Source organism: Pleurodeles waltl, chromosome 2_1 (assembly GCF_031143425.1).
Source record: "Pleurodeles waltl isolate 20211129_DDA chromosome 2_1, aPleWal1.hap1.20221129, whole genome shotgun sequence".
Lineage (NCBI taxonomy): Eukaryota > Metazoa > Chordata > Amphibia > Caudata > Salamandridae > Pleurodeles > Pleurodeles waltl.
The window spans coordinates 121,648,651-121,670,556 of record NC_090438.1 but is presented as its reverse complement, the minus strand read 5'-3'; the positions used below and the strand labels follow the sequence as shown (position 1 = coordinate 121,670,556).

The 21,906-nt window shown below is 43.3% G+C and overlaps 1 protein-coding gene across 1 annotated transcript in view; it reads left to right on the top strand.

Moving 5' to 3' along the window:
• Positions 1-21,906, top strand: part of CHRDL1 (chordin like 1) — a 632,262-nt gene that overhangs the window by 588,830 nt on the left and 21,526 nt on the right. Inside the window, exon 10 of the mRNA XM_069211416.1 lies at positions 5,843-5,932. Within this exon, the coding sequence (XP_069067517.1) occupies positions 5,843-5,932 (90 nt within the window). The remainder of the gene's footprint in view (positions 1-5,842; positions 5,933-21,906) is intronic.

Sequence of the window (21,906 nt, the reverse complement as noted above, 5' to 3'; positions counted from 1 at the left end):
CTGACAAGGCAGATGCGGAGGTCTCTCCATCTCCTACCGAGCAGCGAAGACACAGAGGGAGGTACCTTTTCATCTCCAGGCTTCCGCATCACTTCCAGAGTTCAGAAAGTCAGAAAGTCCTATTCAGCTAATCAACTTGACCCTACCAGTTTCTTGATACCCTTACAGATGACAAGAAGTGCTCAACAAATCTACTGATTGATTTATTGCATGACCCTCTGTGGCTTGGTAAACCTGGTATAATGCAAGGTAGCCAAGTCGTTGCCCTCCATTATTCTGCCCCATAGAGGCATTCCATAAGTGGAGTGTGGGTGTTCCACATATTCACCCATAGATTTTGGTGCATTCCCAAATATACCATGAGTGGTAAACCTGAGAATGCACCAAAATGCGACACCCTCCTAGGGGAGGTGTAACAAGGAGAAATATTTTTTTTCTCATTGTTTTTTCCTCCTATACAGGGAGTGCAGAATTATTAGGCAAATGACCACATCATCCTCTTTATGCATGTTGTCTTACTCCAAGCTGTATAGGCTCGAAAGCCTACTACCAATTAAGTATATTAGGTGATGTGCATCTCTGTCATGAGAAGGGGTGTGGTCTAATGACATCAACACCCTATATCAGGTGTGCATAATTATTAGGCAACTTCCTTTCCTTTGGCAAAATGGGTCAAAAGAAGGACTTGACAGGCTCAGAAAAGTCAAAAATAGTGAGATATCATGCAGAGGGATGCAGCACTCTTAAAATTGCAAAGCTTCTGAAGCGTGATCATCGAACAATCAAGCGTTTCATTCAAAATAGTCAACAGGGTCGCAAGAAGCGTGTGGAAAAACCAAGGCGCAAAATAACTGCCCATGAACTGAGAAAAGTCAAGCGTGCAGCTGCTACGATGCCACTTGCCACCAGTTTGGCCATATTTCAGAGCTGCAACATCACTGGAGTGCCCAAAAGCACAAGGTGTGCAATACTCAGAGACATGGCCAAGGTAAGAAAGGCTGAAAGACGACCACCACTGAACAAGACACACAAGCTGAAACGTCAAGACTGGGATATCTCAAGACTGATTTTTCTAAGGTTTTATGGACTGATGAAATGAGAGTGAGTCTTGATGGGCCAGATGGATGGGCCCGTGGCTGGATTGGTAAAGGGCAGAGAGCTCCAGTCCGACTCAGACGCCAGCAAGGTGGAGGTGGAGTACTGGTTTGGGCTGGTATCATCAAAGATGAGCTTGTGGGGCCTTTTTGGGTTGAGGATGGAGTCAAGCTCAACTCCCAGTCCTACTGCCAGTTCCTGGAAGACACCTTCTTCAAGCAGTGGTACAGGAAGAAGTCTGCATCCTTCAAGAAAAACATGATTTTCATGCAGGACAATGCTCCATCACACGCGTCCAAGTACTCCACAGCGTGGCTGGCAAGAAAGGGTATAAAAGAAGGAAATCTAATGACAAGGCCTCCTTGTTCACCTGATCTGAACCCCATTGAGAACCTGTGGTCCATCATCAAATGTGAGATTTACAAGGAGGGAAAACAGTACACCTCTCTGAACAGTGTCTGGGAGGCTGTGGTTGCTGCTGCACGCAATGTTGATGGTGAACAGATCAAAACACTGACAGAATCCATGGATGGCAGGCTTTTGAGTGTCCTTGCAAAGAAAGGTGGCTATATTGGTCACTGATTTGTTTTTGATTTGTTTTTGAATGTCAGAAATGTATATTTGTGAATGTTGAGATGTTATATTGGTTTCACTGGTAATAATTAATAATTGAAATGGGTATATATTTGTTTTTTGTTAAGTTGCCTAATAATTATGCACAGTAATAGTCACCTGCACACACAGATATCCCCCTAACATAGCTAAAACTAAAAACAAACTAAAAACTACTTCCAAAAATATTCAGCTTTGATATTAATGAGTTTTTTGGGTTCATTGAGAACATGGTTGTTGTTCAATAATAAAATTAATCCTCAAAAATACAACTTGCCTAATAATTCTGCACTCCCTGTATGTGTGGCATTCCGCAGCACGTGTAGGAAGAGGAAAAAAACATAAAGGATTGTTTTTGTGCAGGAAGGCATTCCTTCCTGCACAAAAACAATTCTGCCTGCAATGTAGACACCCTTGCACCATGGCACAAGGGTGCCTGTGTTGGTGCTTCACAACCAATCATGCACCAGCACAAGGATTGGACAGGAATGCCCCATATAGTGTTAAATATGGTGCATTCCTGCCCTCTTCCTTTCACGCAGTGCAGCAAGGTGTCTTGCTGTCTTGCATTGTGTGAAATATTGATAAACCTCCCCCTAGGATGTTCTCCTTTATGGTACCTCCTCAGGACTTCATTCTTTCTGCCACTCTCCTTAACTTTCACCTAGAACCAACTTTAGTATTTTACACCAGCAACATGCTGATGATGGTCAACTTTATCAAAAGAGTTCTTCTCCGGTCCTAGGAAAGACCCACAGAACGTTTGGCATACATAAACTCTGTAGCTTAAACCTAAATCATGTGAAAATTAAGTTTCTGCTTACCCTTACACAGCATACATTATTAAAAACATTCACCCCAGGACAGTACGCCAAAGGGGTAGAGAAGTCATTGGCTCTGTTCATTCTTGAATATGTAATCTTTATCCTCACTATGACTCAGTCCTTGCCTGGCTGTCCATTCCGTGGTTCCAAGCACTATCACAGCAGGGATAGCATCAGACTCTAGCTGAGTTGAAGAAGTGAACAAAAGCTTAAACTGGACAACTGGCCTTTTTAATTTTCTCACCAAGGATCTGCAACATCACTGTTTGAATCAAGATTGCCTGTATCCATCTTCGATTTAGGAAAGAGTTGAAGCCACACCTCTTTAAAGAACACTACTTTGTGACACAATAAATAGCCACTTTCCCTCACAACCTACACCCGGGACTAGAATCACTCGCTTATTGTATCTCTCATCTAGACCCTGTAAAGTCCTCTCTTGCGTTTTGGCTAAGTACACAAACACCAATATATTTAGCTTCCTCTCCTCTTACTTGTTGACTTTATATTTGTCTTTAACCATGTACTGTGCTCTTTTTCCTTTTGACTGTGTTTGCGCTATAGAAATACAATATACATACTTATAAACCTACATACTTAGACATGTGATGATAATCTCCTTTTTGAAATTCATTTAATTCTAGAAAGTACTATGGTGTGGTATAAGTGTGCACATTTCTTCTATTTTTGGACTAAGTCATATATTGCATTTGTAGTTCGATTTATCTAAATTGTGTTTCATCCCTACTTTGAAAAACATGGCATCCAAGAGCATTATCTAAATTTTGGCAGTTGAGATAAATAGCCACAATCTCTGTGGATATCCAATCCACTGTATTACAAATGTCACAGTCATATTTGTGAGGGAGTATCCCATTAGCCAAAACCTAAATAAGCCTTTAAGTCATTACTCAGGCCTGAAAGATTTATTAATTTCTTTGTTTACATGCAATAGACTTGCTGATTCTAACAATGATTAGGTAGTAGATAATGACCTAGCCAAGTGAGCAGTTCTATACCTCTGACTTTAAACTCCGGATTGAACACAGGTTCGAGTACCGGGTTGGACCTGTTCAGAAGGGTCCCAGGTTGCTAATAAGGAATGGTCTGATTGCACCTGCACAATGGTCACTACCACTGGCTGCATGCAAAAGCACTGGGAGCACCTTGGACAAGTGCAATTTGCATCAGGGTCATTTTCCGGCCAATCTTTTTCATTACATTTAAGTGACTCCATAAGATTGCTATAAAGTACATGAAACTAGGGGTGCCCATAAAGAATGAGAAACGTAGGAATATTTTTACTAAGGTTTTCCACATTTAGGCCTATCTGCATCGTAGTCTTATACAATCAGTTTAGAACCTGCAAATATTGTATAAACCATTGTTATCCATGCAACCCAAATCTGGCCCTCTGTCCACGTAACATGCTATTCAAACGTTTTAATGATGCCCCCCCCAGTGAAATACAAAAATTACATGGGCCCACCTCTGAATTTTTCACAATTATTCTATTAAGTTGCCAGTTTTTAAATATGTCTAGACTTATTTAAACACTGCGGTTATGTTACTGTTTTAAAAATGCTATCACATACATGATGCCAAACATACTGTTCTGAGCAGGCAGGTCTAACATGTAAAGTATTCACAGTGTGATTATTAGAAGTGGGGGTGGGGTTTTGAAGAGTGTTTGGAGTCCCTTCCCTTTTGGTATATATTCCCAGCTTGGATATAAATGTCAAAACATGTTAGTGATGGCCCATTACAGAGCGGTTTACTGCTGCTTATTTTTTTCAGCTTAAAACAAAGCCCTTTTATCAGCATAATGCTTCTTTTGGCCAGAGCCTGGTGCCCCCATCCCACCCGGGATTACTTGAGGCCCGCCTAAAGGGACAAGGGACCCAGTTTCAAGACCCCTGACCTAACAGGGTGAGATAAAGATGAGGGGTGGTTTTCTTTCACTCTTTTGACCTTGTATTGTTTATTTGTTGTTATTTAACAGTTAAGAATGGCTTTGGCAACCTTCGAAATTCCAAAGACAGCTAACTTGGACTGTACTGTTTGCTAATATTTCCTAAGATGTGGAACTGTAATTTTCTGAAATGCCAATAAAAACATATACAAAAGGAGTATTATCTAACATGATCTGATGGTATTATCTGATAATAACATCGCATCCTGTTAGAACCTGCAACAAAGGAAGAGGCAGCAAAAAGTAATCCTTTCATTAAGTGTGACAAAATGACCGAAGATTGTGGGGTAATCAAAATAATTTGATATTTGTAAGTATAATAAAAGAGATATTTTAACATTATGCAAATATACTACCATAAACAACGTGATTAAATCAATATCAGAGTGACTGTTTTTCAGTTAAGTGAGTAAGTCTCAGAGGCTCTGAAATAAGGGACTTTGGGGCCAGAAGTACAAGGCTATTTTGCGGACGCAAAATGGCCTTGTTGCATGTAGTATCCCTACTTTGCGAGTTGGTATCCTGTTACTGACTTGAAAAATAGGGATTCTGACTCACAATAAGGAAGGGGGGTTCCAAGGGCGTACCCTCCTAATTGCAACTTGCACGCCCATGTATGATTGTTTTGTGACCGTGAATGTGGACGCAAAACAATTACAGTTACCACCAATTTCAAATTGGTGGTAACCCATTCGCAAATGGGAAGGCATCCCTAAGGGACCTCTTCTCCTTTGTGAATAGGGGCGCCAACATTTTATCAGAGCAGGCAACATTTCATTTTTATTTTTGAAATGCATCCCGTTTTCCTTTAAGGAAAATGGACTGCATTGTTTTTTAAACTGCTTTATTTAAAAAGCAATCACAGACATGGTGGTCTGCTGACCCCCAGCAGGCCCCTATCCCTTTGAGTGCGGCCATTCCCAAATGGGTCACAAATTGTGATCTGCCTCATGAATATTAATGAAGCAGGTCCCTTGCGACCCACTTGGGAACTGCAAACAGTCCCTCTGACACTGTGGTACATTTTGTTTGACGACTCATAATTTGCAATTCACAAAAAATCGCAAACTGTGAGTTGCAAAAAAAATGGTCATGCAAAAAGTATTGATTTGTCCACATGTTCGCTTGTTCTGTGTTTCACTGTGGTATGCTCCTTCTCTTTCAAGGGTTTCAGCTGTAAAGTGATCTGACCACTTTTAAGAACAAGAAATAGATCTCTATATTTACAGTACATGGTTTGCCTCAAGTTATTGATTTTGTGTCTCAGTTAGGAACATTAACGATTAAATGCCACCCTTCATATTGCAGTTATATAGTCTTGTGTTATATCTTGTCATAGGGGTTTTAAACCAATTTTCCATTGAAAAAATATCAAAAAGGGAATTTGAAGAGCGTCAGGAATTCAAACAGATAACCAGAACAACTCCAGGTAATTGTCGCCATGCTTCTTCTTTATATCTTTACGAGCTCATACACTGTATTTGTGTGTTAACAGACATTCATTTCTTTCAAGATTTACTATATTGTGAGCCCTAAATCTGAAAATGTATATTTTAACTTAGAAACTTTTTTTTCTTCACAAGCACTAGAAATCACACAGAAAAATATGCCTTGAAGAAATAAAAGTTATTTTGTTAAAAAGATACATTTTATGAAAAAAGTGTTACTTGCAGGCTGTACATATGTGTGTGTGTGTGTGTGTGTGTGTGTGTGTGGGTGGGTGGCCGAGTGTGTGTGAGTGCGTATGCAGGTGCCTATATATGTATATGCACTTAAAAAAACATTTAAAGTGCAGTTATGATTATTAAACAAAACCGAAAAAACTTTGAAATTTCCCAGTTATGGTTAGCTTCACAAACCATTGCTTGCACATCTGTCATGCAAACCATGCAATACACTTTACTTCCGGTTTTAAAAGGATTTCCAAGGCTTTTTAAAAATACATTATGGTGTTATGAGTAAAGCTAACAATACTTCTTATTTAAATCCCATGTTTACTTTAGGCTTTAGCATTCCAAAACTAGATACTAGAAGCGTTCAATTTCATACTGCAAATATTTCAGAAGATGCATGGATACTGTATTTAAATGTGCTGTATGATATTTCTGGAAAGGAACAAGAAATGTTGGAACAAAACCAGTATGATCTTGGATATGTGCCAAAGCACAATGAGGTTACAATATTTCATAATGTCTTCCGAGGAAAATGGAATAAATAATACATAGAAGATAGTAATGGATTAATAGTCTCAGGTTCTAAAATTGTGCCTTATGAAACCTTGCATCTCCTCCTATAAGTAATTTTAAAAAGAGTGCACAGATGGCGCACCCACATCACAGTATTTTTAAATTGAAACCAATTTCTGGTAAAGTATATGAATGCCATTATAAAATCATAATTTGCACAAAAAAAAGAAATCCAAAAATTATACAGCCATTTCTGTATGGCACCAGATTTACAAAAAGGGGCAAGTTAATAACCCTGAAAACTTTAGATTGATTGCTCTATTGGATGCCAAGGCCAAGAATTTCATCAACTTGGTGGTAGAGGACCTAGAAGCTTGGGTGACCAAATCCAATTTACTTCTGCTAAACCAAACCCAGGAAGGAACAACAACAAATATACAAGCATTATCCTTGTTATTTGAGAAGGTGCTTGGTGATCATTCTCTATTACATGTTTAATTTGTAGATATGAAATCAGCCTTCGATAAGGTTCCAAGAGTGTAATATGGGCATAATTGTATTGCAGGGGCATTCCAGCAAAGCTTTTAAAAGTCATACAGGTACTTCATTCAAATACTTGGATACGAGTGAAGGTTGGAGACAGGAGTCATCCACTGCCAAGATATAAAGTATAAAAGGTTTAAAACAAGGTGTGTCTTGGCTGCCCTTCTCTTTAACATTTACATCACAGATTTAAATATAGCACTGAACAACCCAAACACACACTCGCCCAAGGTAGGGGCACAACAAATCTCGTTCTTATTATACTCGTACAATGTTGTTTTGCTAAGGAAAACTCCAATTCGGATGCAAAGAATGATAATATCTTTATCTAACTACACAGCTATAAATCAAATGTAGATCAACTGGCAATCATTTTTTTTAATCTGTGATAGGAAAACAAATTATCATGGTTCTTGGAGGTTGAATAAGAAAATGATTGATATAGAAAGGGACTACAAATATCTTAGCATAATATTTTATAATGGAGGTAATTTTTCCAGACATCGACCTCATATGAGAACTAAAGCATGAATATCGGGGATTGCATTCCTATCCCTATCAAAGAACCTCTGTGGTTCGTCATGGGAACCTATCCCAAAGGTCACATGTATCACATATCTCTCACTAATGGGAAAAGAAGCAAACTTACTTGACCAAGGGCTACATGTAGGTAGCTTTTTGCACCTCGCAAACAGCGAATTTGGCTGTTTGCGACATGCAAAAAGCACATCGCAATGCACAAACCCCGTTTTGCGATTTGGTAACCTGGTTACCGAATCGCAAAATGGGTTTGTGACTCGCAATTAGGAAGGGGTGTTCCCTTCCTAATTGCGACTCGCAGTGCAATGTAGGATTGTGTGGTGACCGCGAACGCGGTCGCCAAACAATCGCAGTTTGCACCCATTTCAAATGGGTGCTAACCCATTTGCAAAAGGGAAGGGGTCCCCAGGGGACCCCTTCCCCATTGTGAATGTTAATGTAAACATTTTTTCAGAGCAGGCAGTGCTCCTATGGACCACTGCCTGCTCTGTAAAAATGAAACGAAAACGTTACATTTTTTGTTTTTGTAATGCATCTTGTTTTCCTTTAAGGAAAACGGGCTGCATTACGAAAAAAAGCTGCTTTATTGAGAAACAGACACAGACATTGTGGTTTGCTGTATCCAGCAGGTCACCATCCCTGTGAGGGCCGCCATTTTCAAGGGGGTTGCAAAGTGCGACCTACCTCATGAATATTCATGAGGTGGGCATTTGCGACCCCTCTTGCGAATCGCAAATGGTGTCAAGGACACCATCCTACATTCGGATTTGCGAGTCGCAAATCTGAACCTACATACACGTGGCCCTTAGAGAGTACCAGTATGGATGGATAATTATTCCACTTGCCCAAGAATGTGTCACAAGCACAAATAAAGTGGGAATTTGAGCTCCTGGAACAATCCATAGCACAACTAGCTGCTTTTTTTTAAATGTGTGTAGTATACTAAGAGCTGCACCTCCACGAGCATTACACTGGATAGAAATTATTCATCCAAGAAGAAGAAATCCTTGGATTTTTTAAATTTATTTTGAAACAGCTCTGAAAAGCTTACACATGATGGAACTAAGAGGTCTGCCAGTAAGTTTCAGTGTGTTCAAGACATCTTTCAATAAATGTTCAAAATTGCTTCACGTGTCTAAGACAAAATAAGCTTTTGCAAACAATCACATGCTTGGATGAGCAAAACCACTTATGAAACTAACCGCTGGCAGCCGCCTTTCTGCAAACAATTTTCAAAACATCTTAAATACAAATTGATGACCTACAGATTCGGCACGTTTCCAGCTATTAACTCAAACCCACCTTGGATAAAGCCATCTGAGAATAATAAATTCTGGTTGTGCAATTACAGGAATGAAAGAATTGTGCACTTATTGCCCACGTGTGCTGCTTCTGCAGAGGAGCGGAAAAGTTGACTTCATGCCTTATTTAATTAGATGAGGATTCACACTTGTCGGCAGGCTCTTATCCCCTGTTAAATTGGATTTAATATACATCCAAATAAAAGATTTGTAAACGTAATCGCACTTGTAGAAAATAAACTTGAAGTAGCAGGAATGTAATTTTAGTTTGTTTCTCTTTTGCTAGGAATGTATATTTCATGCTAATAACATGCCTACGGTATCCCTTCACCTCCAGGGACCCACTTGGTTGATATTTGTGATATAGCCTTTATATGTGTTCACAATCTATTTGGAACAGGGACTGTGCAAAAAGAAAGTTTAAGAAACAGGAAAATAATTGTTGGACTTTGAGTTAAAACCTATGATAAAAGTTCACCCACATTTGCGTTTATTTTATGTATTCTATTAAAGCAGCTCAGGCTTTTATTGGCGCAAACATTGCAAATAAGGAAAAACAATTCATATTTTTATTTCCCTTTTAACCAGATATTTTGTAATATAATGGATTTGGAAACTGTTACAGTTTCAATTGACTATATAATAAAGAATAATTTATTTATTTCGTTTTAGTTGCATTTTTATAAAGCACTGCTCTAGCAAGAAGGTGTTAGCGACCATTAGGATGCATAAACAAATGTGAAATTGCTAGGCAAGTGCAATTAAAACTCTTTGCTTGAAACTTTTTCCAAACACCTTTTTAGGTCGAGCCTATCAGCGCGCACGTGCTGCTGTCTCGACATATTTTAGTCTACTCTGTGAGCTTTAACCACGCCCATTTCACGCCCATCACTTTCATTCATTCCTTGGCCTACCTTTCAAACTTCCTTTGGTTTCTTGGGTAAATACTTGTGAATGCTTTACATTTCTCCCGACTTCGTTGCAGCCCTGGAGACTGCCCCTGCTACATGAATTCTTTCGCTATCGGCCATATGTTTCATTTCAGCGCACTACTTTTTCCTTTCCCCTCGCTCCTCACTTGTTGGTGCTTGGTCATCTTTGGCGTTGTTTCTGCTCCCATCTGCTCGCGTCTGCTGTCGTGTTCAGCTGATCCTGTAGGCGTTCTCAGACATGCTCCTTATTGGCCAGATAGTCTCAGTGTCTGCAATATATCATTGCCCAAAACACAGGTAGATTTTTGAAGAGCCCTGCCACGCATTTGGCACTCTACAGTGCTAGTTGATTGGTATTTTGTGTGGTGGGTGGGGTTTTATCAGGTCGGCCAAGTTCAGGTTTGAATGCCATGGCGGGTTACGGACGGGAGTTGCTTCTGTTTTGGGTAGCGGTGCAGAATATTCTCATGGATTGTAATATGGAACCGTGAAGCGGATCTATGTGCAGAAGGGACCTACTCTTCTGTCACACACACTCATCAGTGACTCCACGACTCACTCAAGTGTGGTGGACAGCCATCACAGGGATTTATGATTCGCATAGTTTTTCTACCCATTTCCTGTCACGGCTGTCCGCCATACTTGAGGATGTTCGCAACAAGAGCTGCCTTTTCTCCCTTCTCAACGGGCTGTGGCACTCGGCACTGGCCAGATGGTGAGTGACCCACAAGTCGTGGCTGCAGAGCAGCGAAGACTCCTGCAGCTGGACCATTAGAAAGGTATTGGTGGACTACACTGCTGAGGTGAGTACGTTCAAGTGCACTTGCTGCAGTTGCATGGTGATCTACTTTAGGCGTGCGCCTTTGTTTATTTTTTTTACAGCACTACATGTTTTTGACACCTCTCAAGTTCTGAAAATCAGTAGGGGTGAGATATAAAGAACAGGCATATTCCATTAAGTGATGTCTTGCAATCTTTGACATCAGAAATAACACGAGAAGTGACTGTGATGAGTGGCATTCTAAAAGAGTCGCTTCATACAATTTACATTGCTAGGGTTTTTTTTTTGGTGGTGTAAGACACTCATATGAAACTCAGCTGGACTTCACTGCCCCTGCACCTCAGCCAGTCACCATCTCTGACTCAATTCAGGAAGGACCTTAAAACCTGGCTCTTTAACTGAAGCTCAGAGGACTAACCCCTCTAGCTCCTTGAGACTCTTACGGGTGAGTAGTTGCGCTTTATAAACTCTGATTTAATTTGATTTAATTCATATGGGAACAGCCTTGCAGCACACTGACTTCTGTCAATCTTGCAGCAAACACTCTGGGTTAAATTTTCTCCTTCAGTCTGGAGATGTGCAACTCCGACAGCTGAAGCCCTGCTTTCCTTGGGCCTCTAGTAACGGCATGTGGTAGTGCAACATAGTGCACCCAGCGCTGTATATTACTATCCAGGAACCACTAGTAACAGACTCTGGTAGTGCACCTAAGCTCACCCTGTGATGACACTGGCTGATAATGTGCTGCATGGCTAAACAAGTATAAAGTCCCAAAGGGGAGACCTATTGGGTATACCAACGCTTGTTAAACATTTGTGGTTAGTAGGTTAAAAAGATGCGTTTTGGCATTCTTCAAAACAGCATTTCCCAAACTGTGATTTAAGATCCAGTGGTGGGTCACCACCCGATTTCTGGTGGGTCGCTATAGAGCAGTAAATAAAGATGCCTTTATAATTTGCATTTATCTTGTCACATTTGCTGTGCTTCAAAGACAGAGATCAGAAATCAGGCTATGCCTTCCTTTCTTTGACTGTGAGAGGAGTTTTTAAATTGAGCTATGTGGCAATCTTGCTGGGATTCATAGGGTGTGAAAGGAAAGGCTGTTGGGTGCAATTTTTTGTAACACACTTAAATACCTTTAAATGAACTGTACACATATTTCAGAGTATATAAGCAGTTAGGAAAGCAAAAATGTAGCACAGTTTAATTGTAATTCTGAAATGCAATGTAAGAAAAGTTTTAATAGGATCAAAACAAATCAAGACACTTTTACTGGGTGATCCACGCATTAGCATTTTATGTGCTGTAAGGTCGTAAAATTTAGAGTGTGTGTTATTTTGGCAATTCACAGCATTTTGAAAGTATGTCTACTACTATATGAGCTTGCCCCGCCTCAGGTCCATTAATGACAAGTGGGTCATGAACGTTTGTTGTTCTAAAAATTGGGTCATGGTCCTAAAACGTTTGGGAAGTACTGCTTTAAAAAATGATAAAATGGGGGCTTTGAGCTCCAGCCACCCATTTAAAAGCAAAAGAGTCTTCTTCAAAGGAATTCTTTCATGAGCGTTTAAATGGTTACAGTAGCTATTATGAAGTATAAATTAATGGCTGTGTAAAATATGCTAAAATAGAAGTTGTTATTTTTAATTGTTTTAAGATTGAATAAAAACCCTCAGCATGTTTAAGCAAAGTATGTAAGTGTTATACCTGACAGCCTTAGGGTGGACTTCCCCCAGCTGTTTGCCTGCCTCACTCCATTTTTCTGATCCTGTTTTTGCTGGTTTTAGGAATCTGCACACTTTACCACTGCTGACCAGTGCTAAAGTGCATGTGCTCTCTCCCCTAAACATGGTAACATTGGCTCCTACCTAATTGGCATGTTTAATTTACCTGAAAGTCCCTTTTAGAGCACACTAGAGGTACCCAGGACCTTTAAATTAAATGCAACTGATGGGCCTACAGCACTGATTGTGTCATCCACATACGAATCCCCTTAACCATGTCTCATTGCAAGGCCTGTGTGTGCAGTTTCACTGTCAATTCAGCTTGGTATTTAAAACTACTTGCCAGGCTTTAAACTCCCCTTTTTACTATATATATGTCACCCCTGAGGTAGGCCATAGGTAACCCACAGGGCATGGTGCTATGAAGGTAAAAGGCAGGATATGTACTTATGTGTTTTACATGTCCTGGTAGTGAAAAAGTCACAAACTTGTTTCTTACTACTGTGAGGCCTGATCCTCTCATAGTACAGTATTAGAACTGCCCTTATATACTTTTAAGTGGTAGATTCTGATCTGAAAGGAGTAGCCTTGTCATGTTTAGTATGGCTAGAATGGTAATGGAAAAGCCTGCTTACTGGTGAAGTTGGCTTTAATATTACTATTCTAGAAATGCCAGTTTTAGAAAGTGGGCATTTCTCTGCACTTACTGCCTTCCACGTCTGAGCTGTGCTGGTTGACAGCCCCCCTTGTGCATTCCATCCAGACAGCCATAAACACATGGACACTCTGCCACATCTGTATTCATCTGCGTACTGAATGGATCTATCTGGGCAGGAAGGGTGGTGGGGCTCTTTACTGACACTTCAAAGGCCAGTGGCCTGACCCCACACAAAGGACTAATAACCCCCTACCCCATAGGGATCCTGGCAGACACGGCTGGGTTGAAAGAGGACCTTGTGCATTTCAAACCCACTTTTTGAAGTTTCCGCCACATCAAAGGCACTTTTGGGTACATATACTGGGTCTCTGACCCCACCAAATCAGACACTTCTGGATCTACAACTGGACTCTGTCAGAGGGACTGCCTGGCTGCCCAAATGACTCATCTGGACTGCTTTGCGGGAAAGACTGCTGCCCTGCTTATTGCCCTACTGCCTGCTGGCCCCCTGAATCTGCTGGAAGGACTCTGCCCTCCTCCACAAGGGCTTGTATTGAGCTTGCCTCCTGTTCTGAAGTCTCAGGGCCAACAAAGCCTTCATCTACTAGCTCCTATCTAGTTCACCGACTTCAGCAACTCCGGAACTGGCACCAATGTCCCACGCCACACTGCTGCCTGCTCCAGCTCCATGGTCCTCGCTGAACGCAACGACTGCGGGCTGCAACATAAGCCCGATTTTGCCGCAACACCGCTGAAGTTATGCTGTGTGATCGCAACACTGCAAAGTCGATACTTCGCGTCTTGACCTGCTGGACTCATCGATCATTGTAGGAAAGTACCATCTTGCCTGGCATGTTACCCCCATATTTCACTGTATATATGTTGTTTTAGTTGTATGTGTCACTGGGACCCTGCCAGCCAGGGCCCCAGTGCTCATAAGTGTGCCCTGTATGTGTTACCTGTGTTATGACTAACTGTCTCACTGAGGCTCTGCTAATCAGAACCTCAGTGGTTATGCTCTCTCATTTCTTTCCAAATTGTCACTAACAGGCTAGTGACCAATTTTACCAATTTACATTGGCATACTTGAACACCCTTATAATTCCCTAGTATATGGTACTGAGGTACCCAGGGTATTGGGGTTCCAGGAGATCCCTATGGGCTGCAGCATTTCTTTTGCTACCCATAGGGAGCTCTGACAATTCTTACACAGCCCTGCCACTGCAGCCTGAGTGAAATAACGTCCACGTTATTTCACAGCCATTTTACACTGCACTTAAGTAACTTATAAGTCACCTATGTGTCTAACCTTTACCTAGTAAAGGTTGGGTGCTAAGTTACTTAGTGTGTGGGCACCCTGGCACTAGCCAAGGTGCCCCCACATGGTTCAGGGCCAATTCCCCGGACTTTGTGAGTACGGGGACACCATTACACGCGTGCACTACATATAGGTCACTACCTATGTGTAGCTTCACAGTGGCAATCCCATGACTCCCCGGGTCTCTAGCACAGACCCGGGTACTGCCAAACTGCCTTTCCCGGGGTTTCACTGCAGCTGCTGCTGCTGCCAACCCCTCAAACAGGTTTCTGCCCTCCTGGGGCCCAGCCAGGCTTGGCCCAGGAGGGCAGAACAAAGGACTTCCTCAGAGAGAGGGTGTTACACCCTCTCCCTTTGGAATAAGGTGTCAGGGCTGGGGAGGAGTAGCCTCCCCCAGCCTCTGGAAATGCTTTGATGGGCACAGATGGTGCCCATCTCTGCATAAGCCAGTCTACACCGGTTCAGGGATCCCTCAGCCCTGCTCTGGTGCGAAACTGGACAAAGGAAAGGGGAGTGACCACTCCCCTGACCTGCACCTCCCCTGGGAGGTGCCCAGAGCTCCTCCAGTGTGCTCCAGACCTCTGCCATCTTGGAAACAGAGGTGCTGCTGACACACTGGACTGCTCTGAGTGGCCGGGGCCAGCAGGTGACGTCAGAGACTCCTTCTGATAGGCTCTTTCAGGTGTTGCTAGCCTATCCTCTCTCCTAAGTAGCCAAACCTCCTTTTCTGGCTATTTAGGGTCTCTGCTTTGGGGAATTCCTTAGATAACGAATGCAAGAGCTCATCAGAGTTCCTCTGCATTTCTCTCTTCACCTTCTGCCAAGGAATCGACTGCTGACCGCGCTGGAAGCCTGCAAAACTGCAACAAAGTAGCAACGACGACTACTGCGACACTGTAACGCTGATCCAGCCGCCTTCTCGACTGTTTTCCTGGTGGTGCATGCTGTGGGGGTAGTCTGCCTCCTCTCTGCACCAGAAGCTCCGAAGAAATCTCCCGTGGGTCGACGGAATCTTCCCCCTGCAACCGCAGGCACCAAAGAACTGCATCACCGGTCCTCTGGGTTTCCTCTCAGCACGACGAGCGAGGTCCCTTGAACTCAGCAACTCTGTCCAAGTGACTCCCACAGTCCAGTGACTCTTCAGTCCAAGTTTGGTGGAGGTAAGTCCTTGCCTCCCCAGGCTAGACTGCATTGCTGGGAACCGAGTGTTTTGCAGCTACTCCGGCTCCTGTGCACTCACTGAGGATTTACTTCGTGCACAGCCAAGCCTGGGTCCACGGCACTCTAAACTGCATTGCACGACCTCCTGAGTTGTCCTCCGGCGGCGTAGGACTCTCTTGTGCAACTTCGGGTGAGCACCGTTTCACTCCACTTCATAGTGCCTGTTCTGGCACTTCTGCGGGTGCTGCCTGCTTCTGAGAGGGCTCCTTGTCTTGCTGGGCGCCCCCTCTGTCCTCTGACGCAATTGGTGACATCCTGGTCCCTCCTGGACCACAGCAGCATCCAAAAACCCTAACCACGACCCTTGCAGCTAGCAAGGCTTGTTTGCGGTCTTTCTGCAGGAAAACACTTCTGCACGACTCTTCACGACGTGTGACATCCATCCTCCAAAGGGGAAGTTTCTAGCCCTTGTCGTTCGTGCAGAATCCTCAGCTTCTACCATCCAGTGGCAGCTTCTTTGCACCCACAGCTGGCATTTCCTGGGCATCTGCCACTCCCGACTTGATCGTGACTTTGGACTTGGTCCCCTTGTTCCACAGGTACCCTCGTCTGGAAATCCATCGTTGTTGCATTGCTGGTGTTGGTCTTTCCTGCAGAATTCCCCTATCACGACTTCTGTGCTCTTTGGGGAACTTAGGTGCACTTTGCACCCACGTTTCAGGGTCTTGGGGTGGGCTATTTTTCTAACCCTCACTGTTTTCTTACAGTCCCAGTGACCTTCTACAAGGTCACATAGGTTTGGGGTCCATTCGTGGTTTGCATTCCACTTCTAGAGTATATGGTTTGTGTTGCCCTTATCCCTATGTGCCACCATTGCATTCTATTGTGACTATACATTGTTTGCACTGTTTTCTATTGCTATTACTGCATATTTTGGTATTGTGTACATATATATTGTGTATATTTGCTATCCTCATACTGAGGGTACTCACTGAGATACTTTTGGCATATTGTCATAAAAATAAAGTACCTTTATTTTTAGTATATCTGTGTATTGTGTTTTCTTATGATATTGTGCATATGACACTAGTGGTACTGTAGGAGCTTCACTCGTCTCCTAGTTCAGCCTAAGCTGCTCTGCTAAGCTACCTTTTCTATCAGTCTAAGCTGCTAGACACCCCTCTACACTAATAAGGGATACCTGGGCCTGGTGCAAGGTGTAAGTACCCCTTGGTACTCACTACAAGCCAGTCCAGCCTCCGTCATTGGTTGTGCAGCGGTGGGATAAGTACTTTGCAACTACTTACGACTTTTGTCATTGTACTTTTCATAAGAGAAAAATATACAAAACAAGTTCAGTGTATGTACACCTAACCAAAAAGTTTTGCTTTTCTTCTCTCACTTCTTTTCTAAGTGCTGAAAAGTACCTCTAAAACTTTCAAAAAGTTCTTAAAAAGTTTTAAAAGTTTTTTTCCTGTTCTTTAAAAAGTTCTAAAAACTTTTTCTTTCTTTTTCTATCCCTTAAACACTTTCTATCATGTCTGGCACAGGCCAAACTGTTGATCTGTCCAAGACTGCTTATGGTCACCTTAGCTGGAAGGCAGCAAGGAGTCTCTGTGTAGAAAGAGGTTTAGGGGTAGGGAAGAACCCCTCTAGAGAACTATTAGTTAACATGCTAGTTGAACAAGACAAGACTTTTGTTGGTACTTCTGGTGAGAAATTAGCTGATGGTTCCCACTCAGATTCTGGGGCACCCCTAGCAAAAGAGTTGGGAGGGAATCCTTCCAACCTGCCCCTTAGCAAGCCACCTAGCATAGCTGGTACTGAAGTGAATTCACATCACAGTAAGAGTGTTGTCTCACATCACAGTAATAGTGTTGTTTCTCATCACAGTAGAAGTATCACTTCTGTAGGCCAGAATGTTACTGTGACATCTGTTAGGGCCAGGTCTCCTGTTCAGTCTTACCATTCTTCTGTTTCAAGACATGCCCTACCCACCCACCCTGATGACAGAGTGTTAGAAAGGGAGCTCAATAGATTGAGAGTGGAACAATCCAGGCTGAAGCTCAAGAAGCAACAGCTGGATTTAGATAGGCAGTCCTTAGAAATAGAAAGAGAAAGACAGAAATTGGGTTTAGAAACCCATGGTGGCAGCAGCAGTATTCCAAATAGTCATCCTGCAAAAGAGCATGATTCTAGGAATCTGCACAAGATAGTTCCCCCTTACAAGGAGGGGGATGACATTAACAAGTGGTTTGCTGCACTTGAGAGGGCCTGTGTTGTACAGGATGTCCCTCAGAGGCAGTGGGCTGCTATCCTATGGCTATCTTTCAGTGGAAAGGGTAGGGATAGGCTCCTTACTGTAAAAGAAAGTGAGGCCAATGATTTCAAAATTCTTAAGAATGCACTCCTAGATGGTTATGGCTTAACCACTGTACAGTACAGGATGAAGTTCAGAGAAACCAAAAAGGAGTCTTCACAAGACTGGGTAGACTTTGTTGACCATTCAGTGAAGGCCTTGGAGGGGTGGTTACATGGCAGTAAAGTTGCTGACTATGAAAGCCTGTATAACTTAATCCTGAGAGAGCATATTCTTAATAATTGTGTGTCTGATTTGTTACACCAGTACCTGGTGGACTCTGATCTGACCTCTCCCCAAGAATTGGGAAAGAAGGCAGACAAATGGGTCAGAACAAGGGTGAACAGAAAAGTTCATACAGGGGGGGACAAAGATGGCAAGAAGAAGGATGGTAAGTCTTCTGACAAGGGTGGGGACAAATCTAAAAATGAGTCTTCATCAGGCCCACAAAAACACTCTGGTGGGGGTGGTGGGCCCAAATCCTCTTCAAATCAAAACAAAGAAAAGAAACCATGGTGCTATTTATGTAAAATAAAAGGCCATTGGACAACAGATCCCAGTTGTCCAAAGAAAAGCACCAAGCCTCCTACCACTACAACCCCTGCTGCTACACCTAGTGCCCCTAGTAATAGCAGTGGTGGTGGGAGCAAACCTACTAATAGCCAATCCAAGGGAGTAGCTGGGCTCACTTTTGGTAACTCAGTTGGGGTTGGTCTTGTTAGGGAGACCACAGAGGCTGTGTTAGTCTCTGAGGGGGCTATTGATTAAGCCACCTTAGTTGCTTGTCCCCTTAACATGGATAAGTACAAGCAACTACCCCTAATAAATGGTGTTGAGGTTCAGGCCTACAGGGACACAGGTGCCAGTGTTACAATGGTAATAGAGAAACTGGTCTACCCTGAACAACACCTACTTGGTCACCAGTACCAAGTAACCGATGCTCATAACAACACACTTAGCCACCCCATGGCTGTTGTAAATCTCAACTGGGGGGGGTTACTGGTCCAAAGAATGTTGTGGTTGCCTCAGATTTACCTGTAGACTGTCTGCTAGGGAATGATTTAGAGACATCAGCTTGGTCAGATGTGGAGTTGGAGGCTCATGCAGAAATGCTGGGCATTCCACGGCATATTTTTGCTTTAACCAGGGCTCAGGCCAAAAAGCAAAAAGGACAGGGTGACTTGGATCCTAAAAGAATGGACCAAGTGCTCCCTAAAGCTAGGGTTAGTAAAAGTAAATCACTACCTACTATCCCTCCCTCTACAGTGGATTCTACTTCTGAGGAAGAAGAATGTCCACCCTGTGCAGAACCTACACCAGAGAAGCTGGAAGCAGACACTGCTGAGCTTTTGGGTGAAGGGGGGCCTGCCAGGGAGGAGCTGAGTGTGGCACAGCATACCTGTCCCACACTAGAGGGTCTAAGGCAGCAAGCTGTCAAACAAGCAAATGGGGATGTCAGTGACTCTCACAGAGTTTACTGGGAGGACAACCTCTTGTACCCTGAAGCAAGGGATCCAAAACCTGGAGCTGCCAGGAGATTGGTGATTCCTCAGGAGTACAGAAAGTTCCTCCTAACTCTAGCCCACGACATTCCCTTAGCTGGACATTTGGGGCAAATGAAAACTTGGGACAGGCTTGTCCCCTTGTTTCATTGGCCTAAAATGTCAGAGGACACAAAGGAATTTTGTAAGTCCTGTGAAACCTGTCAAGCCAGTGGCAAGACAGGTGGCACTCCAAAGGCACCCCTTATCCCACTGCCTGTGGTTGGGGTTCCCTTTGAAAGGGTAGGGGTTGACATAGTTGGACCCCTTGACCCTCCTACTGCTTCAGGCAATAGGTTTATCTTGGTGGTAGTGGACCATGCCACCAGATATCCTGAAGCAATTTCTCTAAGGACCACTACAGCTCCTGCAGTGGCAAAGGCCCTCCTGGGAATCTTTTCCAGGGTGGGCTTCCCAAAAGAGGTGGTATCAGACAGAGGAAGCAATTTCATGTCTGCTTACTTAAAGGCCATGTGGAAGGAGTGTGGTGTTACATACAAGTTCACCACACCCTATCATCCACAAACAAATGGACTGGTGGAGAGATTTAACAAAACTCTCAAAGGCATGATTATGGGACTCCCTGAAAAACTCCGCAGGAGATGGGATATCCTGTTACCTTGCCTCCTTTTTGCTTACAGGGAGGTACCCCAAAAAGGAGTGGGCTTCAGCCCCTTTGAACTCCTATTTGGACACCATGTGAGAGGTCCTCTAACACTTGTTAAGGAGGGTTGGGAACAACCTTTAAAAGCTCCAAAGCAAGACATAGTGGACTATGTACTTGGCCTAAGATCTAGGATGGCTGAGTACATGAAAAAGGCCAGTAAAAACCTTCAGGCCAGCCAAGAGCTCCAAAAGCAATGGCATGACCAGAAGGCTGTTTTGGTTCAGTACCAACCAGGGCAGAAAGTGTGGGTCTTGGAGCCTGTGGCCCCAAGAGCACTCCAAGATAAATGGAGTGGACCCCACATAATTGTTGAAAAGAAGGGTGAAGTCACCTACTTAGTTGACTTAGGCACTGCCAGGTGTCCCCTTAGGGTGCTCCATGTCAATCGCCTGAAACCCTACTATGACAGGGCTGATCTCACCCTGCTCATGGCAACAGATGAGGGACAGGAAGAAGAGAGTGACCCTCTCCCTGATCTCTTCTCTTCCACAGAACAAGATGCTCTAGTGGAAGGTGTAGTTTTGGCAGATTGTCTTACTGCTGAGCAGAAAGACCACTGCATAAATCTCCTGGGTCAATTTTCTGAACTCTTCTCTACTGTGCCAGGCACCACTTCTTGGTGTGAGCACACTATAGATACTGGCGACAGCTTGCCTGTCAAAAGTAAGATCTATAGGCAGCCTGACCATGTCAGAGACTGCATAAAACAAGAAGTGCAGAAAATGCTTGAACTGGGAGTGGTTGAGCACTCTGAAAGTCCATGGGCCTCTCCTGTGGTACTTGTACCAAAACCTCATTCCAAGGATGGAAGGAAGGAAATGCGGTTTTGTGTAGACTATAGAGGTCTCAGCCAGGTAACCAAAACTGATGCTCACCCTATACCCAGGGCAGATGAGCTAATAGATACACTGGCATCTGCCAAGTATCTAAGCACTTTTGATTTGACTGCAGGGTATTGGCAGATCAAGTTATCAGAAGATGCTAAAGCAAAAACTGCATTTTCAACCATTGGAGGCCATTACCAATTCACAGTAATGCCTTTTGGATTGAAAAATGCACCTGCCACATTTCAAAGATTGGTGAATACAGTCCTGCAAGGGCTGGAAGCTTTTAGTGCAGCATATCTAGATGATATAGCTGTCTTTAGCTCCAGCTGGGATGATCACCTGGTCCATCTATGGAAAGTTTTGGAGGACCTGCAAAAGGCAGGCCTCACTATCAAGGCTTCAAAGTGCCAGATAGGGCAGGGGAAAGTGGTTTATGTGGGACACCTGGTAGGTGGAGAACAGATTGCACCACTTCAGGGAAAAATCCAAACTATTATAGATTGGGTTCCCCCTACAACTCAGACCCAGGTGAGAGCCTTCTTAGGCCTCACTGGGTATTACAGGAGGTTCATAAAGAACTATGGCTCCATTGCAGCCCCTCTTAATGACCTCACATCCAAGAAAATGCCTAAAAAGGTATTGTGGACAGCTAGCTGTCAGAAAGCTTTTGAGGAGCTGAAGCAGGCCATGTGCTCTGCACCTGTCCTGAAAAGCCCCTGTAACTCCAAAAAATTCATTGTCCAAACTGATGCATCTGAATTAGGGGTAGGGGCAGTCTTATCACAACTTAATTCTGAGGGCCAGGATTAACCTGTTGCTTTTATCAGCAGGAGGTTGACCCCTAGAGAAAAGCGTTTGTCTGCCA